Source organism: Dermacentor variabilis, chromosome 7, assembly GCF_050947875.1.
Source record: "Dermacentor variabilis isolate Ectoservices chromosome 7, ASM5094787v1, whole genome shotgun sequence".
Taxonomy (NCBI): Eukaryota; Metazoa; Arthropoda; class Arachnida; order Ixodida; family Ixodidae; genus Dermacentor; species Dermacentor variabilis.
The window spans coordinates 158,001,916-158,020,819 of NC_134574.1; the positions used below are offsets into that span (position 1 = coordinate 158,001,916).

The following is an 18,904-nucleotide window of genomic DNA, read 5'->3' on the forward strand; positions in this document are numbered from 1 at the left end:
GAAAATGCGTCCCGGAAGCCTAGTCCTGTTGTCTTGTCTTGGCTTCGGTTGCTGTTTTAACCGGCCCTGCATGGCCCCGCATTGTGCCGCCAGGTGGAAACTGTCTGTGGATGCTGTAGTCGCGAAGGGCGGGTGTTGTTTCTGGTCAGCGTATGTCTGCGCGCTAGAACTCAGTTTAACCCAGTTTACCGAGTCAAACTGGTCAAACCACGTCAAACGTCAAACATCTCTTCGCAACGCAGTCGACGTCGCATCTTTTGCTCAGGACGAGCGTAGCTACCCCTACGTTATGGGTTCGCCGTTACTAAGAGACGGTGGCGATTTGCTTCAGCAAGTAAGCGCTGACAATCTTGAGTTGCTAGAACAGGTCAGACAGCGAGTACATTTTTTCCCTCTCAGCCTGCTTGAGCATCCCAGCAACGGAGCATTGCATGGGAGTCCACCGGCACCAGAGATTGTTGTTACGGCACTGCTGCTCCGGTTGCATTGATGTCCTTTTCTTCGTTTTCGTATTGTCGTGTCCTGTGATTTTCGTTCATTAGCGCTATTATTTTTTTTTTGTCGCCATTCCGTCTAGACGTAGCCGAAGCACGCTCCAGTCGACATCACGGAAAAATATATGTACAGATGTCTACACTTATGTCTAGAGCGCTCGAGCGCTGTTAACCATAGTCTCGGATGTTCAAGGTACCTGAACTTATTAACGTGCGGTCTACCTGACTTCGTAGCTTCCGCTGTTCACAAGCATCTTGTATGAAACCGGCCGGTAAGCATGTCTATTTGCATTGCAACGCGCTGTGACGCTCTAGACATGTGTAGACGACCGTACTGCATCTCTGCATGCTCTTGTAGAGAATGTCCGGTGCGACTGTTCAGGTAGTATGCCTGTAGTGCGATGTTCAGTGTGATTTTACGTCTGCTACGTAGGAAGCTTTTTTGTGTATTTTTGTTTTTCTGGCTGAAGCTTACGGGCGCCCGTACATCACTTCAAAGCTCACTTTTATCATGTAAACACTTTCTCTTCAGATTGGCTTGTTTTTGTCCCTGGAAAAAGTTGAACACGCGGACAAGTTCTACAAAACGGTAGTTGGTGCGAGGCTCCTGCAACACCTCTGGAAGAAGCTCAGCAAAGAAGACGAGATTGAAGCACACAGGGTAATGCAACTATATACGCGGTGTGTGCAGAATGCACTGATGTGGGCCGAGTGCAAAAGCTTGACACATCAAAGAATTCGCCGTACACAATTCTCCCTGCGCGGATCATATTGACCGTGGGCAAATTTACCCACTGTTCATGGCCTTCGTGCTGGTGACAGTAATACCGCAGTCAGGCTGTCGATTTGAGCAATTGCACCTTGCCACAGCGAGTGCCCTTGGCAGCTCATTGCCAGACGTGAAATGGGTGTCTTTTAGAATTGATGGCAGTGTCGATTGATAAGTCGGCCAGCACATTATATACGGGTGCCACACGGTGCACTTTCAATTGTGACTTGAAATTCAACCCGACCGGGATCGAGTTCCTCAATTGTGGTTGGCTTATGTGCACAGGCTGCAGAAGGGATCGAGTGGCATTCAAGAAATTTGATTGTGATTGTAGGTACCAATTTGCAAAATTAGAGTAGTCAATCGTCACAAGCGAACACAAAATTTCATTGCATCCAACACCTGAACGACATGCTGTTCGTTTGGAAGTGCTAAATCTCTCGAAGCATTGGTGCTTAAAAAACGAGATGCCTTTCGTTGGTAGAAAGCCGACAGTTTTCATAAGCATTGATAGTTAGAACTTTTGAAATAACAAAATTGTGGTTTTAGAATTGGTACCAACTCTGTATCGAGTACTATTTTATTTTTGAAACACTGCAATCAGGGCTACACACTTGGATGCAGCAAAGCAAGGTGGTCATAATCACCCCAGCTGATGGTTTAGTCTGTAGTCTGCCACTGCAGTATGCCTCACAATATCATGTTTCTCGCATGTGAAACTCCAGCATTTAATTTTATTTTTAGGAATTGGATGCCAGCTATCCGGAGTATCTTGGCTTTTGTAGGGCCACAAATGCAAGAGATAGTACCAAGCTGATTCTCTTGTATATGGCTACTGCCTCATGACCCTTCAGTAAGGGAAGCATGCATATTCAATGCAGTGCTAGAATCTAAATGATGCAAAGCTGGTCTTATGCAGTGATGTCGAAGCAACAGCTGGTGATTCACGTGTGGCCTTATTGCCCGTGGCCGTCCGCGTACACGGTGCAGAGGACAAAGGTTATGTACGGTACTTGTCGAGGAAAAAAGGTTTATGAGAGGTGTACACATACTGCACAGGCCAGTACAACACATCTCTAAATACATTTAAGGTTTGTATACCTCTTTGTCACAGTGGCACACGCCCATTCTGAAGGATTGATCAAAGATGGGCGCATACAGGCCAGGTAGACGAAATACAAGAAGAGCAGCAATGAAATCATTTACGATCATAGGGTTCGCATTCCATTAAGAGTTCTGTGTGCTCCAGAGATCCCCATGAGCCGACGCTACCTATACACATTTTATGTCATTGTTTGATTACGTACACCATGTGTGTGCTCACTGGCGCCACTTTGTTGGTCACAATTCGGGGCTATATATTTAGTTAAATTCTGGGGTTTTAGCAGCCAAAACCATTACATGATTATGATACGCAGCACAATGCATGGTCCGCGTACATTTTTGCATTCTGCCTTCAATTGCTTGTGGCCACCACGTCTGGAATTGCATCAGAGACCTTGAGCTCTGCAGCACAATGTCAGCCACTCAACTATCATGGTGCGTAATGCTACATAAGCTGCCTATTAAGCGAGAAGTGCAACTTGCGTACTGAATGCTGTCACACCTTGGGGGGGGGGGGTTAAGGCGAAAAAAGCGTCGCTTTGAAAGACTGAAAAAAAAACTTTTATCCTTTTACGCAGAACGAAGCTCTGCTTGCCATAGCAGAATATGTCAAGAAAAACCCGAGGGCCACAGAAGAACAAATCCTCAAAGAGGTACAGACCCAGATAGATGCCTTCGTTCAGAAGATCCAGTAACCCCACCTGAAGCGCTGCGTTTCCACTGTGATTCCCGTACTGCCTACTTCTTCGCTGTAGCATGTAGCGACTTCAACTTGGGCACAAGCAAAACAAATGCAGGAAGTGCAATGATTGCATAGCTTTTATTCTCAGTGTTCCAAAACCATCACGACACACAGACCTTTGCATACGTGATTTGATTCAGCGCAAGATCCCGAACTCTTTTCAAAAGTTAGCTGCAGATTTGTCAAGTGGAGGAGAGTTTCTTCCCATTCCACTTTACTAGTCATTAATCGTAAAAGAAAAAATACTTTGCTAGGCTGTTCTTCCATGACATTCAGACAGCAACGAAAGGGGAAGCTAAAAAAAAAATACTGCAAGGCTGTAATTTGTCGCTGAAACACAGAGGCTCAAAACAAATTTGTCAAAACTTTTTTGTTTTATTTCTGTGCTGATCGCCTTGTTGCAGTTCCAATCAGTGGCTGTCACCTGGAGGCTAATTCTCTTGCAAGAGAAATTTGAAATTTTGCAAATAGCACAGGTTGTGCACTTCGAATAGCTTTCTGGAGAAAAAAAAAACATTTAATCTGCAGCTTACCATATGAGGCACTGTGCTTGTTACGTATACAACTGTTTGTACATGCTGTCTTCGTGATGCCATTCTTAAGTATATTATCTATCTCGAAATGATAAAAAAAAACACAGGAACAACCTTTTAAACTCTGTGGCACAACCGTAACACGCAACAAAAATACACGCTCATCTGTTGTAAGGCACAAAAGGGCTCTTTATATGTGGCACAGGTGTGATTGTTTGTTGTATGTATATGTATATGAAAAGAGAAATATATAGGAATACTACTTGCTCACATGTGTATGTACATGTTCTGGAGACAATTCTGTTCAGTAATAAAATTTCAGCAAAGAGGAGTACATTGCGCACACATTATCAGTCACTCCACTGGTTGTCAACATCGAATACACCACAGAATGAAGTTTTTTTTTTTTTTTGTCTCAGCAGTGCAACAGCATGCCATCCTGATGGTAACGAACTTCCTTGAAAAATGCTAAGTTTTAATTTTTAAGGTTACACAAACACTTCCGGCACTGATAAATTATTGACAGAATTATTTGCGTCGGCAAAAGCTGGCCCTCTGCATTTCCAAAGTAGTGGGACCAATCCTACCTCTTGCGTCTGTGTCGTCTAGTTTACAGAAGTGTTGGTCTCTAACGCAGCGGTGAATTTTCTTTCGAGCAATAATTTCTTAATTTAGAGTTATAGATTAGCCTAACTCAATTGACCTAACTCTTGTTTCTGTTCTCTCTTTAATGTGATGGCGAAGTGTGAGGTGTCATCGCTCCTTTGAGGATGCTCTCGAGGTCACTTTGCATGCACACTGATACAGCTTTATACTTAAAGCCTCTCTAGCGATTACTGCAGCTTTGCTAGGAAGGCAACTTAACAGTTTTCAAAAGGGTCCGTTGTCAGAAAACTTTCCTCCTGCAAAGCCTACTACAATATGCAGACACTCGACTTCTGTCTTAGACTATCGCCTCTCTGGGCACTGTAATAAGCTGGTATCAAACTTAAGTGCAAAATACCGCACAGTGGAGTTTGTTGCCATAACGCCGCTGTTACCAACAAAACTTTTTTACAATTCTCGGTGATACCGCTGTACAAACATGTTCTTAGCACTCGTATGCACTGTAGTGTTCTTGAAATTGTGTGCCCTGAAGGGAAGTGAGACATTTGTCCAGAAATTGCAGTATTCACCAGCTATCTGAATGGTTTGAGGCCACTTCAAATGGTATCAGACAGCACTTATGGTCACAATGCTAAAAAAAGGCCCTCCAGAATCCCTTCAATCTACTACTAAACTTCACAAAAATTAAAAAGAAGCAGCAATATTTTAGTTCTCTTGGACCGTACATATGCAAACAGTGCAGCAGTTGACAGGCTTGAGCAGAAGGCTACCCCCAATCCTTTGTTGCCTCTTGCATTATGGCGGTGTAACATGTACACTTCTGATTGTGATTGGGGCCAATCCGGATTGAGCTTGATCTGGATAGAGTTGCTACACGGTCATTTGCAATTGCAATCCTGCAGGATATGGACTATCATGATTGCAGGCTGATGCCTGCACCCTCTAGCACAGTATTCTGAACACGCCAAGAACAAGTGAAGGCAGCTCAATAAAAAAAACATTTAGAAACATTGTTATCAGCAATAGTGAGCAGTAAAATTCAAATATTACCCTAGTTTAACCATATTTTGCAGATCTTAATTTTAGCCAAAGCATTATGCAGTTCTGCGAGTCGCCGACGATCAGCAGATGATATCGATTTGATCTGGATCGTCGGACCGTGTAGCAGCGATAAAAAAATGCGATCTGGATGAGTCCCAATCGTGATCGGAAGTGTGTGTGTGTGACACCAGTGTTACATATGCCAGCCTACACCACTGCCCCTAACCATTTGTTTTTTGACAGAAAACCAATAAACATTGTTTTACCCCAATCTCTGCAGCTTTAAGTTTCAGGTCGGCACTAACCGGTAAGCCGACAATGCACACTTTGCAGTCAATGAACAGTAGTTCACCGAATTTGTCACAATCTGCAACAGCCCGTCAACTTCATAGTTGTCTACACAAAGCATTTAGACAACTGTAAAGACATACACTCACTCATCTTGTTCCGAGTTCATCGACACCAAGTGGCCTCAATGTCGCGCTTCCCTGGTTCTCAATAAAGAACAGTATACTCTTCTTAGGGAGAAGCTGTTGCCTACCCCTCACCTAGTACCAAATTATCCTACTTTCATCAGCCTCATCAGCACATTCGCATCTGCAGATGTGTCTAACAACGCACCTATCAACTGCTGAAATGTGTAAAAAAAAAAAAAATATGTCTAGGTCACTTTCTCTTGTGCTACAAGAAGGAATGCATTCGGCGTCGGCTCGAAAAAGAGACTGTGCTCGACAACACAGGGCCGAGACGATGCATATCCAGCTGAGAATCGTGCAGGCTTTGTCTTTCTTCCAATGGCACTCGCGAGCATCTCAACGCCCTCTTCTGGTTAAAAAACAAACACAATCAGTCGCCACCACGAGACAACACACCACCTTGAAAGAACAACTACAAATACCCTGGTTGTTTTCTTTCCGCTACCTTCCAAACATTTGCCTACAGAAGAGTTCACAACCTATATATTTACACAGGATTCGAGTTGGGCACAAAACGCCCGGAAAGGCAAGGCACTTTTCAGCAACTGACAAAAAGCAAAGTGGGCAATAAAATCCCTAGAACCTTTGTGGCTGTCTCAGAGGAGTAATAAAAAACAATGCACAAAAAACATAAGATCGCCACGCTCAAACTTTGGTCAGCGATGGTGCGTCTGGTCAGGTTTGATGGCAAAATATAACGAGTTCATCACATCAAATCACGAGAGATCTTTCTTTTTTACAGGTGATAACAAACATAAAAAGGAGAAGTTCATTCTGTATAATACTTTGACAATCAGATGCTGCTATGCTGTTTAACTTTCTAGCGATGCGCTTACATGCCTTGGGCAAATGTTATTGCATTTTCATGCCATTTACACTAGTAAAAAAGAATAATTTTGTACACATCATAGGTAACGGAGCCAAACCCACTTACATAAAAAAAATGTGATTCATGGAAATTTGATGTGCCCAGAAATGTTGTGTATAATACTTTTCACATGGAATGATGCTACAGCCTCAAATTTCCATGAATAGGCCTACGTGATTTGGGTGAATGTTGTTGCATTTTTATGCGTCATCCATAAGATTTGATCGGTATGTGTCATGGAGAATATGGCCAAACCCCCGTACAACGAAAAAGTGATCATATATAAAAATTTGTTCAATTTGTCCAGTGTCTTAAACGTATTCAGAACAGTGTACATTTAGATTTTTGATCACTGATCATAAATTCATTATAAACATTAATAAAACAAGTATGACAGAAAAATTACATGGAATGGAATTGAAAATGGAATGAAATTAAATGGAAAAATTAAATATGAGAAACTAGGCCCCCCTTAAATGCAGGAATAAGATGCACCATGCATGAATACAATTCAGCAATTAAGAGGAACAGCTTTATGTAAAGATCATGAGGGGGAACAGCGTTTTCACACGCAGGCTCTATGACTGAATAAAACTGAAATTTCATTAATTTAAGATGCCAGTAGCCATTTAGCCTGCAGTGATAACAGCTCACCGGTCTGCGAAGTTATCGCACATCATGGATGCGTGGAATAAATTTGGAAGGAGAATTGGGCTACATGTGAAAGTAACTGTACTATTGTAAAAATAGCAATTGGAGGGCAACAGGTTATTGCTGGCTACTTCAGGTTTCTTAATGTGCACGCAAATCTATGCACACGGGTGTCTTCGCAGTGTTCCCCCGCTTTATGTATCGTTGGTGAAGACCATGCTCAATATACAACTACTACTACAATACCAACAGTAGGCAAGCAAGAGCTTTCCTGGTGCTAACAGTGAGTCACCAAAAGAGGTTGATACGTACAACACACAGTTTGCATATAGGCAATCAATTTGGTACTTGACATCTAAGAATGTTCAGGTTGTTCAACGTATGACACGCCTCACTGTGTTCAAGTTCATTGTAACCGGGTTTCACCCCATTGAAATAGACTGATAGTTTTCTACAACTGTTTCCATACAAGAGATAAATCATAAACAGAAATAGCATTCAAAAATATAATACTACTATTAAAGCGATGCGATGGCGCAGTCCTACAGGACATCTCGGAAACAATCCTAAAGAACTTCAAGCAAAAGCTGAAACGCTACTGCGCTATCATAAGAGTAGAACGAAATGCACTTCAGTCCTTGTCAGAAAACATCCCGACGCAGTGGCCAACGCTTTTCATAACATGTTTTCAAAACGCGAGAAGATGTGGTGAATAACAAAGTGCAGAGGTGTAAATAGGAGAAAAATATATGCAGAGATTGCTTGTGTTTTGATTCTTCCAGCTACTGCTTCAAGCGGCACTATTTTAAAAAGAGAGCATGACGTAAAAGAACACAGTACTTGTATACCGATAAGAGGATCAGTTGTGCCTGAGCTCACAAGAATCAATATCTTAGGTAGACGTAATAAAGAACAAAAGGAAAGATGGCACAATAGATCATTCAATAGATAAGTTCAACGAAGGATATCTCTATGAATGCTCGCCACCGTCATTTGCTTGCGCAGAATTATGTTAATCGCGAGCATTTGTGATGAGAAGGACGGAAGGATGGCCAACGTTATCATGAAGATAGTGGCTGAAGGGGAATGCACGATTGAAGCTTAGAGTGCAGAATGAATGAGAGAACCGTAATACTCCTTTCCTACTGGGCAGGCAAAGTCGCGATAATTCTACAAACAGTGCGGTCACAGACATCCGACTCCGTGCATTCCGCAGTGCACTTATTTTCGACCTGCGGTGCTTTCTTCAGAATAACAGCTTCATATGTTACAACTACAATGTGTGGACATAAGATCATGTCAGATCGCACATTATTTGGACTACCTACTGGGCACAAGTGGTGCCATGGTCGATGGTCACAGAAACACGCCACTTCTCTCGGCTGTTGGCAAATACAGTTTCAAACTGCGAATTCCTACCACGTAATAATCACTACATATTGTATTGATTTGACTTATAAGGCGTTCAAGATTATAAGGCAAAAGGTGCAGCTGAGAAAAAAAACATCAGTATGCACACTAACATAATAAGGCGATATAGAGTAGCCTACGCATTATTTAGACTCGGTGGGAATTGCTCGAAATACCGAGTAATTACAACAATCAGTGCAGGTTAAGTGCGCAATAATATGGTACTATCTCACTTGCCAAGGCTTATTGATACGATTTGCATTGCCATCTAAAATTTGGATGTAACTGAATCTATCAGCCTTGCATATAAGGCAGGGGATGGACCTGGAGGCTAGTGACTCTGGGAAAAAAAAACCTCAGCTTACATTAGAATTGCAGCCCAAGTGTATGAGACAATGTACCACAGAATCACATCGCGCGTACATATACCGTTCATTCGTATAATTCATGCATAGATTCACGTGAGACACACTAGTTTAGGTCACGAATGCATGCGGTGACAGAACTGCTTCTAGACTTCATAAATTTGCCTGCTATGCTTGAAGCTGAATGTACAATGGCAAGACTGAAAGACCGAAGTTCGTGGCCAGAAGGGGAGAGTTGCAATGATGGTGAAGAAGTTCCTGAACTGAAGAACTTGAACAAGGATGAGGAACACGTTAATTAGGGAGGTTTCATGTGCTCTGTGTTAGGGTGGTAAAACGTGCAGAACCAACTCTTGAATTTCGCAGAGGAAATGTGTTTTCCACTATGCTGATCTAGAGGAAGATGTGTTCAGAAACACAGGTTCACTGTGTTTAGAACACACGTTTTGAAAGCATTTCATTGGATGCTTTGGAAACACATAGAAGATGCGTTGGGGAGACATTGCAGAAAGTGTAATTGAAAATATGTTCAAAGTGTTTCCAAAACACATGCCATGCATGTTTTGGAAACTCTGGAAAATGTGTTTCCAAGATATATTACGGTCTAATATGTTTAACGCATTTTAGGAACTCATAAAATGTGAGTTTCCAAACACAAGAAAAGGTGTGCAACTACCTTGTGTGTCAGACCATTGTAGTGTCTTTTTGCAGCAAAACTGATTTCAAAGCTCCAAATATTTGCACTGCGCTAACAGTTGTAGATGGCACATCATCGAATAGATGACAGCGATATGCACTTCACGGGCCAATGGATGATAGAGGTGGCAGTCCAGCAAATTGGAAGGATGCTCCTGGTGGCAGTTTTGTAGAAGACTGTCAACGGCCATAATTAAAACATAATGCACATGCAGCCATCACATGCATAACTATCTACCTCGTCTTTTTCCTGTGTTCATTCGTTCTTAGGCGCAACTCCTCCTGAAACACAGCCATGAACCAACTCACCCAGCAACATGTTCTTCTAAATGTGCATAGAAGCCGCACAATATCGGCAATTGGACATGCGCATTCTCATCAAAGAACAAACGCTCTTATGATAAACCTGCTAAGTTTTCAAACAAAAAACTTTCACAATGGAAGTTCGTGGATGCTCAACAATGAGGACACTGTAGCACATTGCAGTGACAGGAACCAGCACGGCCACACATGGCACTGGCCAGACATTCCAGCCCAAACCACAGCAATCGAAAACTCGCCGAAATCGGATGCACGGCAAGAAGTTCAGCATGCCTTGACGACACTGTCGCAGTTGCATCATACTGGCCCATCTTCAAGTTTCCGCCAGACAACCTATGTAAAAACGAGAAAGGTTGAATGTTACAGGTAAGTATGCAGCCTGGGTATCTGGCGAATCACATTTTTCTAGGGATGGGCGAACAGTGAGCTTCAGGCTTAAAATTGACTTTAGGCATATAATGATACGAGTCGAATAATTTCTAACAGAATATTTTACATAGTACAACTGTTGTACACCACATATACCGATGAAAAAAAGACTGCCACAGCACTTTCTATGAGGCTGATGCAATTAACAATTTCTTGGTACGAAGTGAATAGTTGTAATGTTGCATAATACCTTGACCTAAGAGCCAGAAGTTAACTCGTAAAAAAATAAGGGTGGGTGGGGGTGCATTTACTTGCATAGATGGAAGCAGCTTTATCTGCAGGAAACAGTTGACTTCTGAGTGCTGTTATTCACATACATCTATGCAAAAATGCAATTTCAACCTGCTTTTTTTTTTTTTGCAATGCCAGCAGTATGGCCATCACGAAAGTAAATTTATTTAGACTTTGACTCCTTGTAGCTAAACGTAATTGAATAGCATGATGGTTGACGCTACGGGGCATTTTCTGTTGGCTTGTCGCAAGGCTCAATGGGTGTCGCGCACCGTCAAGATTCTACGAAGTGCAGATGTCACACGTGACTTTAATTGTGCCAACTGCACAACGCCGGTAGTTAAGGTGGGTGTTGCGCTAATTCAGCTCGGTATTTTCTAGCTACACGCAAGCTTGACCCACTCCCTCCATAAAGCACACAGACAAACTTGAATGTACATTCGCTGTAGTTTACGGCTGGTAGCCTGTGGACTCGCGCACCAATTATATGGTCCTCTGTCTATCCTGTGAGTGGTACAATCTCCGGTACGATGATGGATGAGCCACTCCACGAGCAGCAAACTTCTTGCAGCGGTTTCCGCTCGGCACCACGCAGGCGAGCAGTGAATTTTTGTCACAGCAACATTGCCTTGGCTGTTAAGACTAGTGCTTCTATGCCAGGTGTTGGTGACTGAAGACTTGTTCAACAAAAAACGGTAGGTGAACACGGTAATGTGATCAAGCGTGCCCTAGAAGGATTAGGCGGGGGGGGGGGGGGTGCGTAGATGAGTGCGGCAATGTGATCAAGTGCGCGCTGGGGGCTTCTTCCTGCTCCGTTTAAGTAGGAATGAAGGACATGGTTGGGGTCTTGGTTTCCGGCGGGCCGCATCTTTTCACTGATGGATCAAACATTCACCTTAAGCTCGGGCTTGTCCGAAAGGCGGTGCATGGGAGTGAGCATGAGAGATTGAGCACTTTCTTGTGTGGACACCATTTGTGTGGGCACCATTTTATGAAAGGAATTGCTAAAAAGCAGCCCCATAATGCATTGTCTTTAAATGCCAAGATGGAGTTCTTGGAAGATGTAAAGCATGCCCAAGAGTCAAAGACTGTTATTGCGAAAAAGCATGGCATCCCAAAGTGCACTCTCTTGAGCATTCTGAAGGATCGTGACAAGATTAAAAAGGCATATGACAGCGGCGCTTTCGCCCCCAATAGGAAAAGGATTCATGTAGCCGACAAATGTGGACCTCAAGAAGGCACTTTTACTGTGATTCAAGCATGCCTAAAGCTCCAACCTTCCAGTGACTGGGCCTGTTTTGGAAGAGAAGGCTAGAGAAAGCACACTCCAGATGGCAATTGAAGACTTATTTTACCCAAGATTTGCTAACCATGGTTAAAATGTAGGTTTAAAGGGACCCTAAAGGCAAATACTAAGTCAAGCTAAAGTGATAGATTACTGCTCGAGAATCTCTAAGGTATCAATATCGCAAACAGATCCGTAAAAATCGAGAAATTGAGGTAAATGCAGGACATGATTAGAGGCTCTCCCGGGACATGCAAGTACTTGCCTGATGACGAAAGCACTCCCTAGTTAAATTCTGTCACTAGTACTCAACCACCCATTTCATAAAACATCCTTGTATTATACGACGAAATAAAATGTTACTTGTCCACTTCTATTCCACTTTTACAAAAACGTACTCATTGAAATAACCCTGACAACAACGTGGACAGTCGAAGGGTTTCATTTTTGCTCGACTCCTTGCCGCCTATGCTTTCGTGTTTCAGTAGCTATCGCATAGTGCTGCGCTGGTTTTGATGGCTTGCGAAACTCGCACAAACTGCTGGTAGCAAAGAATTCAACTTCCATGTGATGATGCGGAATGCCCAAACAGTCTATGCCACTTTACCAAAAAGCAGCTGCAGCAGCGAATCCACCGCACTGTCTTGGCTCGGTACGGCCGTCTGTAGGGCGTGGTTTTACTCACTGACGGCAGCAAAGGATGGCGATGGCGTATGCAACGTCACCACTCCCCCGGTTCGGTGGCGGTAGATTTAAGATGTGATAAAGATATTAGGACCCTTCAGATGCAATTTTCTCGTAAATTAAGTCTTTTTCTTGGCACGAAACAAGCGTTTTGAGGTTTCTGGAATGGTATTTAAACAGTCCACGTCGACTTCGTACTTGCCTTTAGTGTTCCTTTAAGAAATAGCAACATTTCTGTTTGCCAATTTCAAGTGAACATTTTAATAGCCAATTTTCATCAGACTGACGAGAGTATCTAGTGGATTCTAGTTGACATTGAAGGTTGCTTCAGCAGAATATATGCAACGAAAGAATAAAAAATGGTGGCGCTGCTTTGTATTTGAGATGGGCAAGAGTGGACAGAAGGAGGCTATGCAATCTTTACCAGAGACACTCAAACTTTCCCGCTGAACTGCCACACGCTTTCCTTTATGCATGAATTGAGCTTCGAGGGAAAGCCAATGTGCCGACTTCTATTAACTGTCTGTATACTGGGTGGTGCAAGATGCACACATGGTTAACACTTGTCCGGTGGTGGTCCCTTTCGCAATCACTGGGGCTTGATCTCTCGTATATGGTGTGTCACCCACAGCAAACATGTACACACTTTGTCGTTCCTTTCAAAACGCTAAGCTGAAGGGCAGTATCTAGTGCTCAAGCACTGTCCTACTACACTCAGCCGCACTCGTGGGAAGCTAGTTCCAACAGGTGTTGCCCTACGCTCTCTTGAACTGGTCCTTAGGCCACCATGAAAAGTATGCAGCACAGCCATGGGGAGCTCCTTCTGTGTACTCGTCCTCGGCGTGGGAGACCTTCACTTCCCGACCTACCCGGCTGGGACCAGTATAGTATCTGCTGGCCGTCGAAGGTTGAGCACAAGTAAGGCTGTCTTAACATTAGCACTACAACTGTTTTCCTTGTAGTACATAGCTCAGTGACTCATGAAGGCTAAAGCCCAGGCTAGACGTATGCCCGATGGTGCGTGCAGGCATGGCCATCTGCACTAGTCAGATATGAGCGCTCACACTGGGACACATCTGAAGCTGCGTGACCAACAGAGACCTATCAGAGGATGGGGCAGCCTGATTGCCTCGGTGGCAAGGGAGCCAAGGGGAAGCAGTGGCTTACCGCGACAGAGACGCTGCTGAGGTGTTGTGGACTCTGGCTTTCTCCTTCACCGGCTGAAATTATGCAATGTAAGGAAGCGCTTTCTTCTTTTCTTACGCTGATTTTGTGACTCAACAAAGGATACGAATACATCTGCTGTTTTTGATAATCGCGTAGAAGCACTATCAGTTAAACTCAGGATGAAGAGACCTCTAACAAGGAGTCAAGTACGCACTGGTGCTGTACTGGCGTGTATCCTTTGTGGATCCTGACCCCCATTGCTCCTGAGGCATGGCAGGCTCGTAGGCACGTAGGAGCAAGCTAGCACACATAGGCAAGTGTACGCAAAGTATGGCCTTAAGCACACGCTCGCCGTAGCACACCAGCATTCAAGCAATGATGGCTGCCACGGCTCTGCGGCTCGCCAAGCTCAAACACTTGGCAATTCATATTCCTAAGTATACTTTAGAGCCACCAAAAAAGCTTAAACGGCACTCTCAGCCACCAGATACTCACATTGCACATTTCGCGCACAAGTGCCTTCTCTCCTTCAGCAAGTTCTTCATACTCCAGCTCACTGTCCAAAGCCTTGTCGAGTTGCTCGTGAACCTCAAGGACCTGCATTTTACGATTATAAATATGAGAAATGCACCTCAAATTTACAGCTACATAACTTTATTAGCAAGAGCAAATGTGCAGTGGCTAGTTAATCGATTGTACAATTCTAGGAAAAGAAGTGCCTTGCATTCAAAATTGTCATACTAGTTACAACACAGTCATACTAGTCTAATAACATTGTAACATTGTACTAATCAACATTGTAACATTGTACTAATAACAATAACATTGTACTAATCAACATTGTCATACTAGTCTACAACATAGACAGACCGCTTATAACGTTAAGTAGCCAGAGTTACGAATTTCTACACTACAGTTGAACCCACTTATAAGAAGATTCAAGTGCCATGAAAATTCCATTATTATAAACGATAATTATTATAACCGGGTTGCATGAAAAAAAAATGGGGGATGGCGTAGCTGTTCTGAGAAAACCATAATGACGGGGAGGCCAGTTCTCCCCACCACCATTCTCCATGCAGCTTCCGATTGTGTTGACTCATTTAACTGTAATTTTGCTTCCTTCACGCTCCGATTGCATGTTAACAAGCCGTGGCTGTCAGCATTCGAAAATGGCACTGCTACAACTACAAAGAGGGGTCACGGGCGGCAAGTGACATACAAGCTCCGCCAAGGCATCGCTTTGGTGGCCCCAAAAGGCATCCTTTAAAAAATGCAGGAAGGTTGCTACAGCAGCATCTCAGCTTGAGAAATCCAGAAGAAATGCTGGGACGTGATTGCCACAAGCATCTCACCACATACTTCCCACTGGCTTGCGCAAGAAAACCGCATGCCCGTCAGCCTTGCTTGCTTTACGCGAAGCTTGCCAACATCCTTCTCTGAGGTATCCAGGGGCACCACGTAGTGAAGCGGAAGGTCCCTCGTGAAAACAAGCCCAAGAGGGACTGAATTATCTACAGGACCTCCCGTGGGGACAATGTTGAGCCAGCCTGCCCTACTGCAGCAGCAACGATCACCTCATCGGTAAGAAGGACTTCGTTTCCGAATCTATAGCAGCACACTTTCTTTTCACTGGGAGCGCTGTGCATTGCCGATGATCAGCGGGCGGATCAGCCATCTTCCATTTTGGCGACGAGTCAAATGAGGCTCAGAAACAATGTGGCCAGGAACAACTTCGACGCAATCAACAAAGACGAGCACGAATGACTTGCCCAGAATGAGGGCCATAGAATAAAGAACTAACTGTGCGGGCCCAGCGAGCAACCTGGGAGCATTGCGGGCAGCGCCGGCAGGGTTGTCAGAGTAGTTGGCGCGGCCCATTCATGTTTCGGAGGGTTGCGCGGTGTAGAGCTATGGGTGCAGCCCATTCATATTTGGAGGGGTGAAACGGCAATGGAAGAGATGTGCACAATGCTGACGTGCATCTCTCACGGAGAGGAGCGCACGGTGGCAGTTGGGGCGGCGGGCGATCGTGCAGCGGCTTGCATTTCACTTTTTCTTTTTTCTTTTCAAGGATTTCGCATTCCATTACCTTTTGGCACGGACACCTAGCAGCCAGACTTCATCATTATAACCGATAATGCAGCATGAGGACATTGTAGTAAGCGGGTTATTTCCCCATAGAAAACATACAAAAGTTGACGGTGCAGCAGCTTTTCATGGTTATAACTGATACATTGTTAAAACTGATACCTTTGTAAGTAGGTTCAATTGTACAACCAAAACATTTTTTTCAAAGGCTGTGCACGCGCAAAACATGTAGACCAAGCAGCCAAGTGTGTCAGGGAACTGAAGGATACGACGGGACGCATGCCCGCACCTTCTTTGGCGAGGTGGTTTCTCCACTTTCCAGGTGCCTCACAGCCACTGCGAGGCAAATATTCCGTTGACTCTGCACCAGACAGCAACATAAGCCGTCGACTCCCAAAGAGAAGATGCTGGTTAGGCCTAAGCCTGTGGGAGTGTCAAGCAGCATGCTGTCGCAGGAAGCTCGCCCTTGATATACGATTGCACCCGTAGAGGAATGCGCGGAGATCTGGCGTGAGATGACATGCACAGGCTCCACTGACGGCAATGTGCATGAAGCAGGGTTCGCAAGCGATCGGCAGGAAACTGCCATGAACGTGATAGCAAAAGTTCGAACAAGGTGACAAAGTGGCACAGAACTCACATGCCAAATGTTTGAAAGAGCTAGCTGGCTTGTGAGCTAGAGAAGTAGTGAGTGCAATCGTGACATAATGGTTAGAGCACCTGGATAGTGTGCTAGATGGCAGAGGCTCAACTCCTGCATCGGTCACACCTCATTTTTTCTTAGAGCGAGGTGAGACACCAACCTACCTACCTACTGCTAAGTAACACGAAGGAGGCAAAGAATGCTTAACACTTAAAAAAAAAAAAAGGTGGCTCACAGGTAGCATTTGCTCACCTTCATAGCATGTACCACTGCCTCCGGCCTTGCCACACCCACATATGGTTCCTGGAAACAACAAGCTCAAGATCAAGTTGCCTGCGGCACTGAATGCAAGAGTTCATGAGCACACTTGCACAGACATGTTAATTACTGTTACCTTATTAGTGACAGCTACATAAAGAAGTTGTGCACCTTTCCCTTTAGCGAGAACCTTACATCACTCAACCATTCTGTCCGTTCCTCAAACCCTAAAGTAGCGATGTTGTACTTGCACCAAAAGAATGCTAGAAAATTGTACGAAAAGAAGGGATCTGAGGGGCTAAATATTTTTTTTTGTTCATTACAGCCATGTAAAGAAAGACAATGACGCCTGAGAAAGCACAGGGAGTATTAACTGTTACATTTAATCAAAACATAGAAATAATAAGCAAAATACAGATGGAAAATCGACGAAAAGGGAATTTGCTGCATTTGGGAGCTAAACCCACTTCCTCTGCATTAAGAAGGCAGCACTTTACAAATTAAGCTACCACAGCAGCTATCACGGCAGTACACTGAAATACCGTATTTACTCAATTCCGACGTGCCCTCAATTGTCACACGCACCTGCTTGCCGTGACTTAAAGAAAGAAAAGTCCTTTACAGCACCATACACCTCATTCTTTCACACAGAAATACAACTTTCTCTCATTTGGAAAAAACAAAGAATTACTCCCAACGCGCTAAGGTTCCAATAAAAAAGTCGCAGTGTCGCCCGAAAGGCAAAGCATCGATTAAGATAGCAAATTAGTAGACAGCTATACGAAAAGTAAGGATAGTAGTTTTATCGGCCGTATAAACTTTTAAACATCCGCTTACTACCAAAATTAACAAGCACGGTGACACACACGCACAAGCAAACATGAACATGTCTCACTCAATAACCGCAGAAACTTCATCATAACGCTGGAGCAAGGAAGTGCGGTAGCAGGAGCGAGGGAATTGACCTTTGTGCGGCCTCTCGCTTGAACGCGAACTAAGTAACGAGAACACAACACGGTGTGCATAGATGCTTTCTATCTTGATAGGGGCAGCGCAGCAGTACCGTACGTAGCAGCCGCTGGTGTAAAACGGCTCCCCTGTTTGCGCCAGTACCGCATGCAAGTTTTGGGAACTCCGAACGCCTGTGATGCGGTCAGATTTCCATCCGTCTCCGTACACATGAACACTTTCCTTTTAATTGCGGCATCGTGATGAACTTGGCATGTCTTTGCAGTCGGCACTTTCATGCTGATAGAGCCAACAGAAAACGGGAGAACGGACAGTGCACTAGCCTAAGCCAAAGGAAGCACTGCCTAAGCACACATACTGCAGCACATGGAGGCAGCTAGGCTTGAAGCGCGTACGAGGTAGCCATTTTGAAATGCCAATGGCGAAAATGTAACACAGATTTAGGGTCGTACTATATTCCAATGCACACGCAATTTCTGGAACCCGTTTTATCGGCAAAAGGTGCGCGCTATATTCGAGTAAATACAATACTTGCTGGCATCTTCAAAACAAGTTTTAACAGGCAGAACTAGTTCGAGAAGAAAACAAAACAGACGCCCACTAAGATGAGCAAATTATTAAAAACTTAGGTCTTCACAAGGAAGCTTTGTTCACAATGAACTAGTCTTGGCCTCCACATATGAGCCTTGTTCATACTAAGGAACTTGTTGTGAACAAGGCTCCAGTGGGGGGGACGAAATGTCAAGTTTTTAATAATTTGTTCATCTCGGTCGCCGTCTGTTTTGTTTTCTTAGACGAGATTTCATCAGACCATCCACTTGAGAACTATTTGGCACATAAAGGAAGCAACGTTAAGATTCAACTCTTGCATCATTACTTTTTCCATGACGCGATCATACTTTCAAAGTGAGACGTATCCCATGCAATACATCATATTATGCATGGTCCTTCATTCCCCTGCACCAATATCAACTATAACAGCGTGTGATGTCATGTTGCCACAAAAGCTGATTTTGAAAATTTCCCCAACCTTGCTTACTGTTGTAATGTTCTAATATTTTGTTTTTTACT

At 44.0% G+C, this 18,904-nt stretch overlaps 2 protein-coding genes across 4 annotated transcripts in view; one reads left to right on the forward strand and one right to left on the reverse strand.

The window, feature by feature from the left end:
* The first annotated feature begins 71 nt into the window (after window positions 1-71).
* On the forward strand, window positions 72-3,908 carry LOC142588266 (uncharacterized). Of its 2 annotated transcripts, none has more exons than XM_075699839.1 (3): window positions 72-367; window positions 1,027-1,155; window positions 2,946-3,908. In XM_075699839.1, the coding sequence occupies exons 1-3, from the start codon at window positions 290-292 to the stop codon at window positions 3,060-3,062; spliced, it is 324 nt and encodes a 107-aa protein (XP_075555954.1). In that variant the 5' UTR covers window positions 72-289; the 3' UTR covers window positions 3,063-3,908. The 2 variants fall into 2 exon arrangements, with proteins under 2 accessions (XP_075555954.1, XP_075555955.1); XM_075699840.1 differs by having other exon boundaries at window positions 75-334.
* The window catches only part of Ccdc85 (coiled-coil domain-containing protein 85), a 26,416-nt gene continuing 10,680 nt past the window's right edge, over window positions 3,169-18,904 (reverse strand). For both annotated transcript variants that reach the window (XM_075699836.1, XM_075699837.1), the window contains exons 7-9: window positions 16,859-16,909; window positions 14,368-14,469; window positions 3,169-10,409 (exon numbers count right to left, since the gene is read on the reverse strand). In XM_075699836.1, coding sequence (XP_075555951.1) covers window positions 10,374-10,409; window positions 14,368-14,469; window positions 16,859-16,909 — 189 coding nt within the window. In that variant the 3' untranslated portion in view covers window positions 3,169-10,373. The remainder of the gene's footprint in view (window positions 10,410-14,367; window positions 14,470-16,858; window positions 16,910-18,904) is intronic.

Excerpts from the sequence above, each read along its gene's own strand:
- LOC142588266 (XM_075699839.1), top strand. The coding sequence starts at position 290 with ATGGGTTCGCCGTTACTAAGAGACGGTGGCGATTTGCTTCAGCAAGTA. Across the intron at positions 368-1,026 it reads ATCTTGAGTTGCTAGAACAG|ATTGGCTTGTTTTTGTCCCT; the intron begins GTCAGACAGCGA and ends CTTTCTCTTCAG. Across the intron at positions 1,156-2,945 it reads ACGAGATTGAAGCACACAGG|AACGAAGCTCTGCTTGCCAT; the intron begins GTAATGCAACTA and ends CCTTTTACGCAG.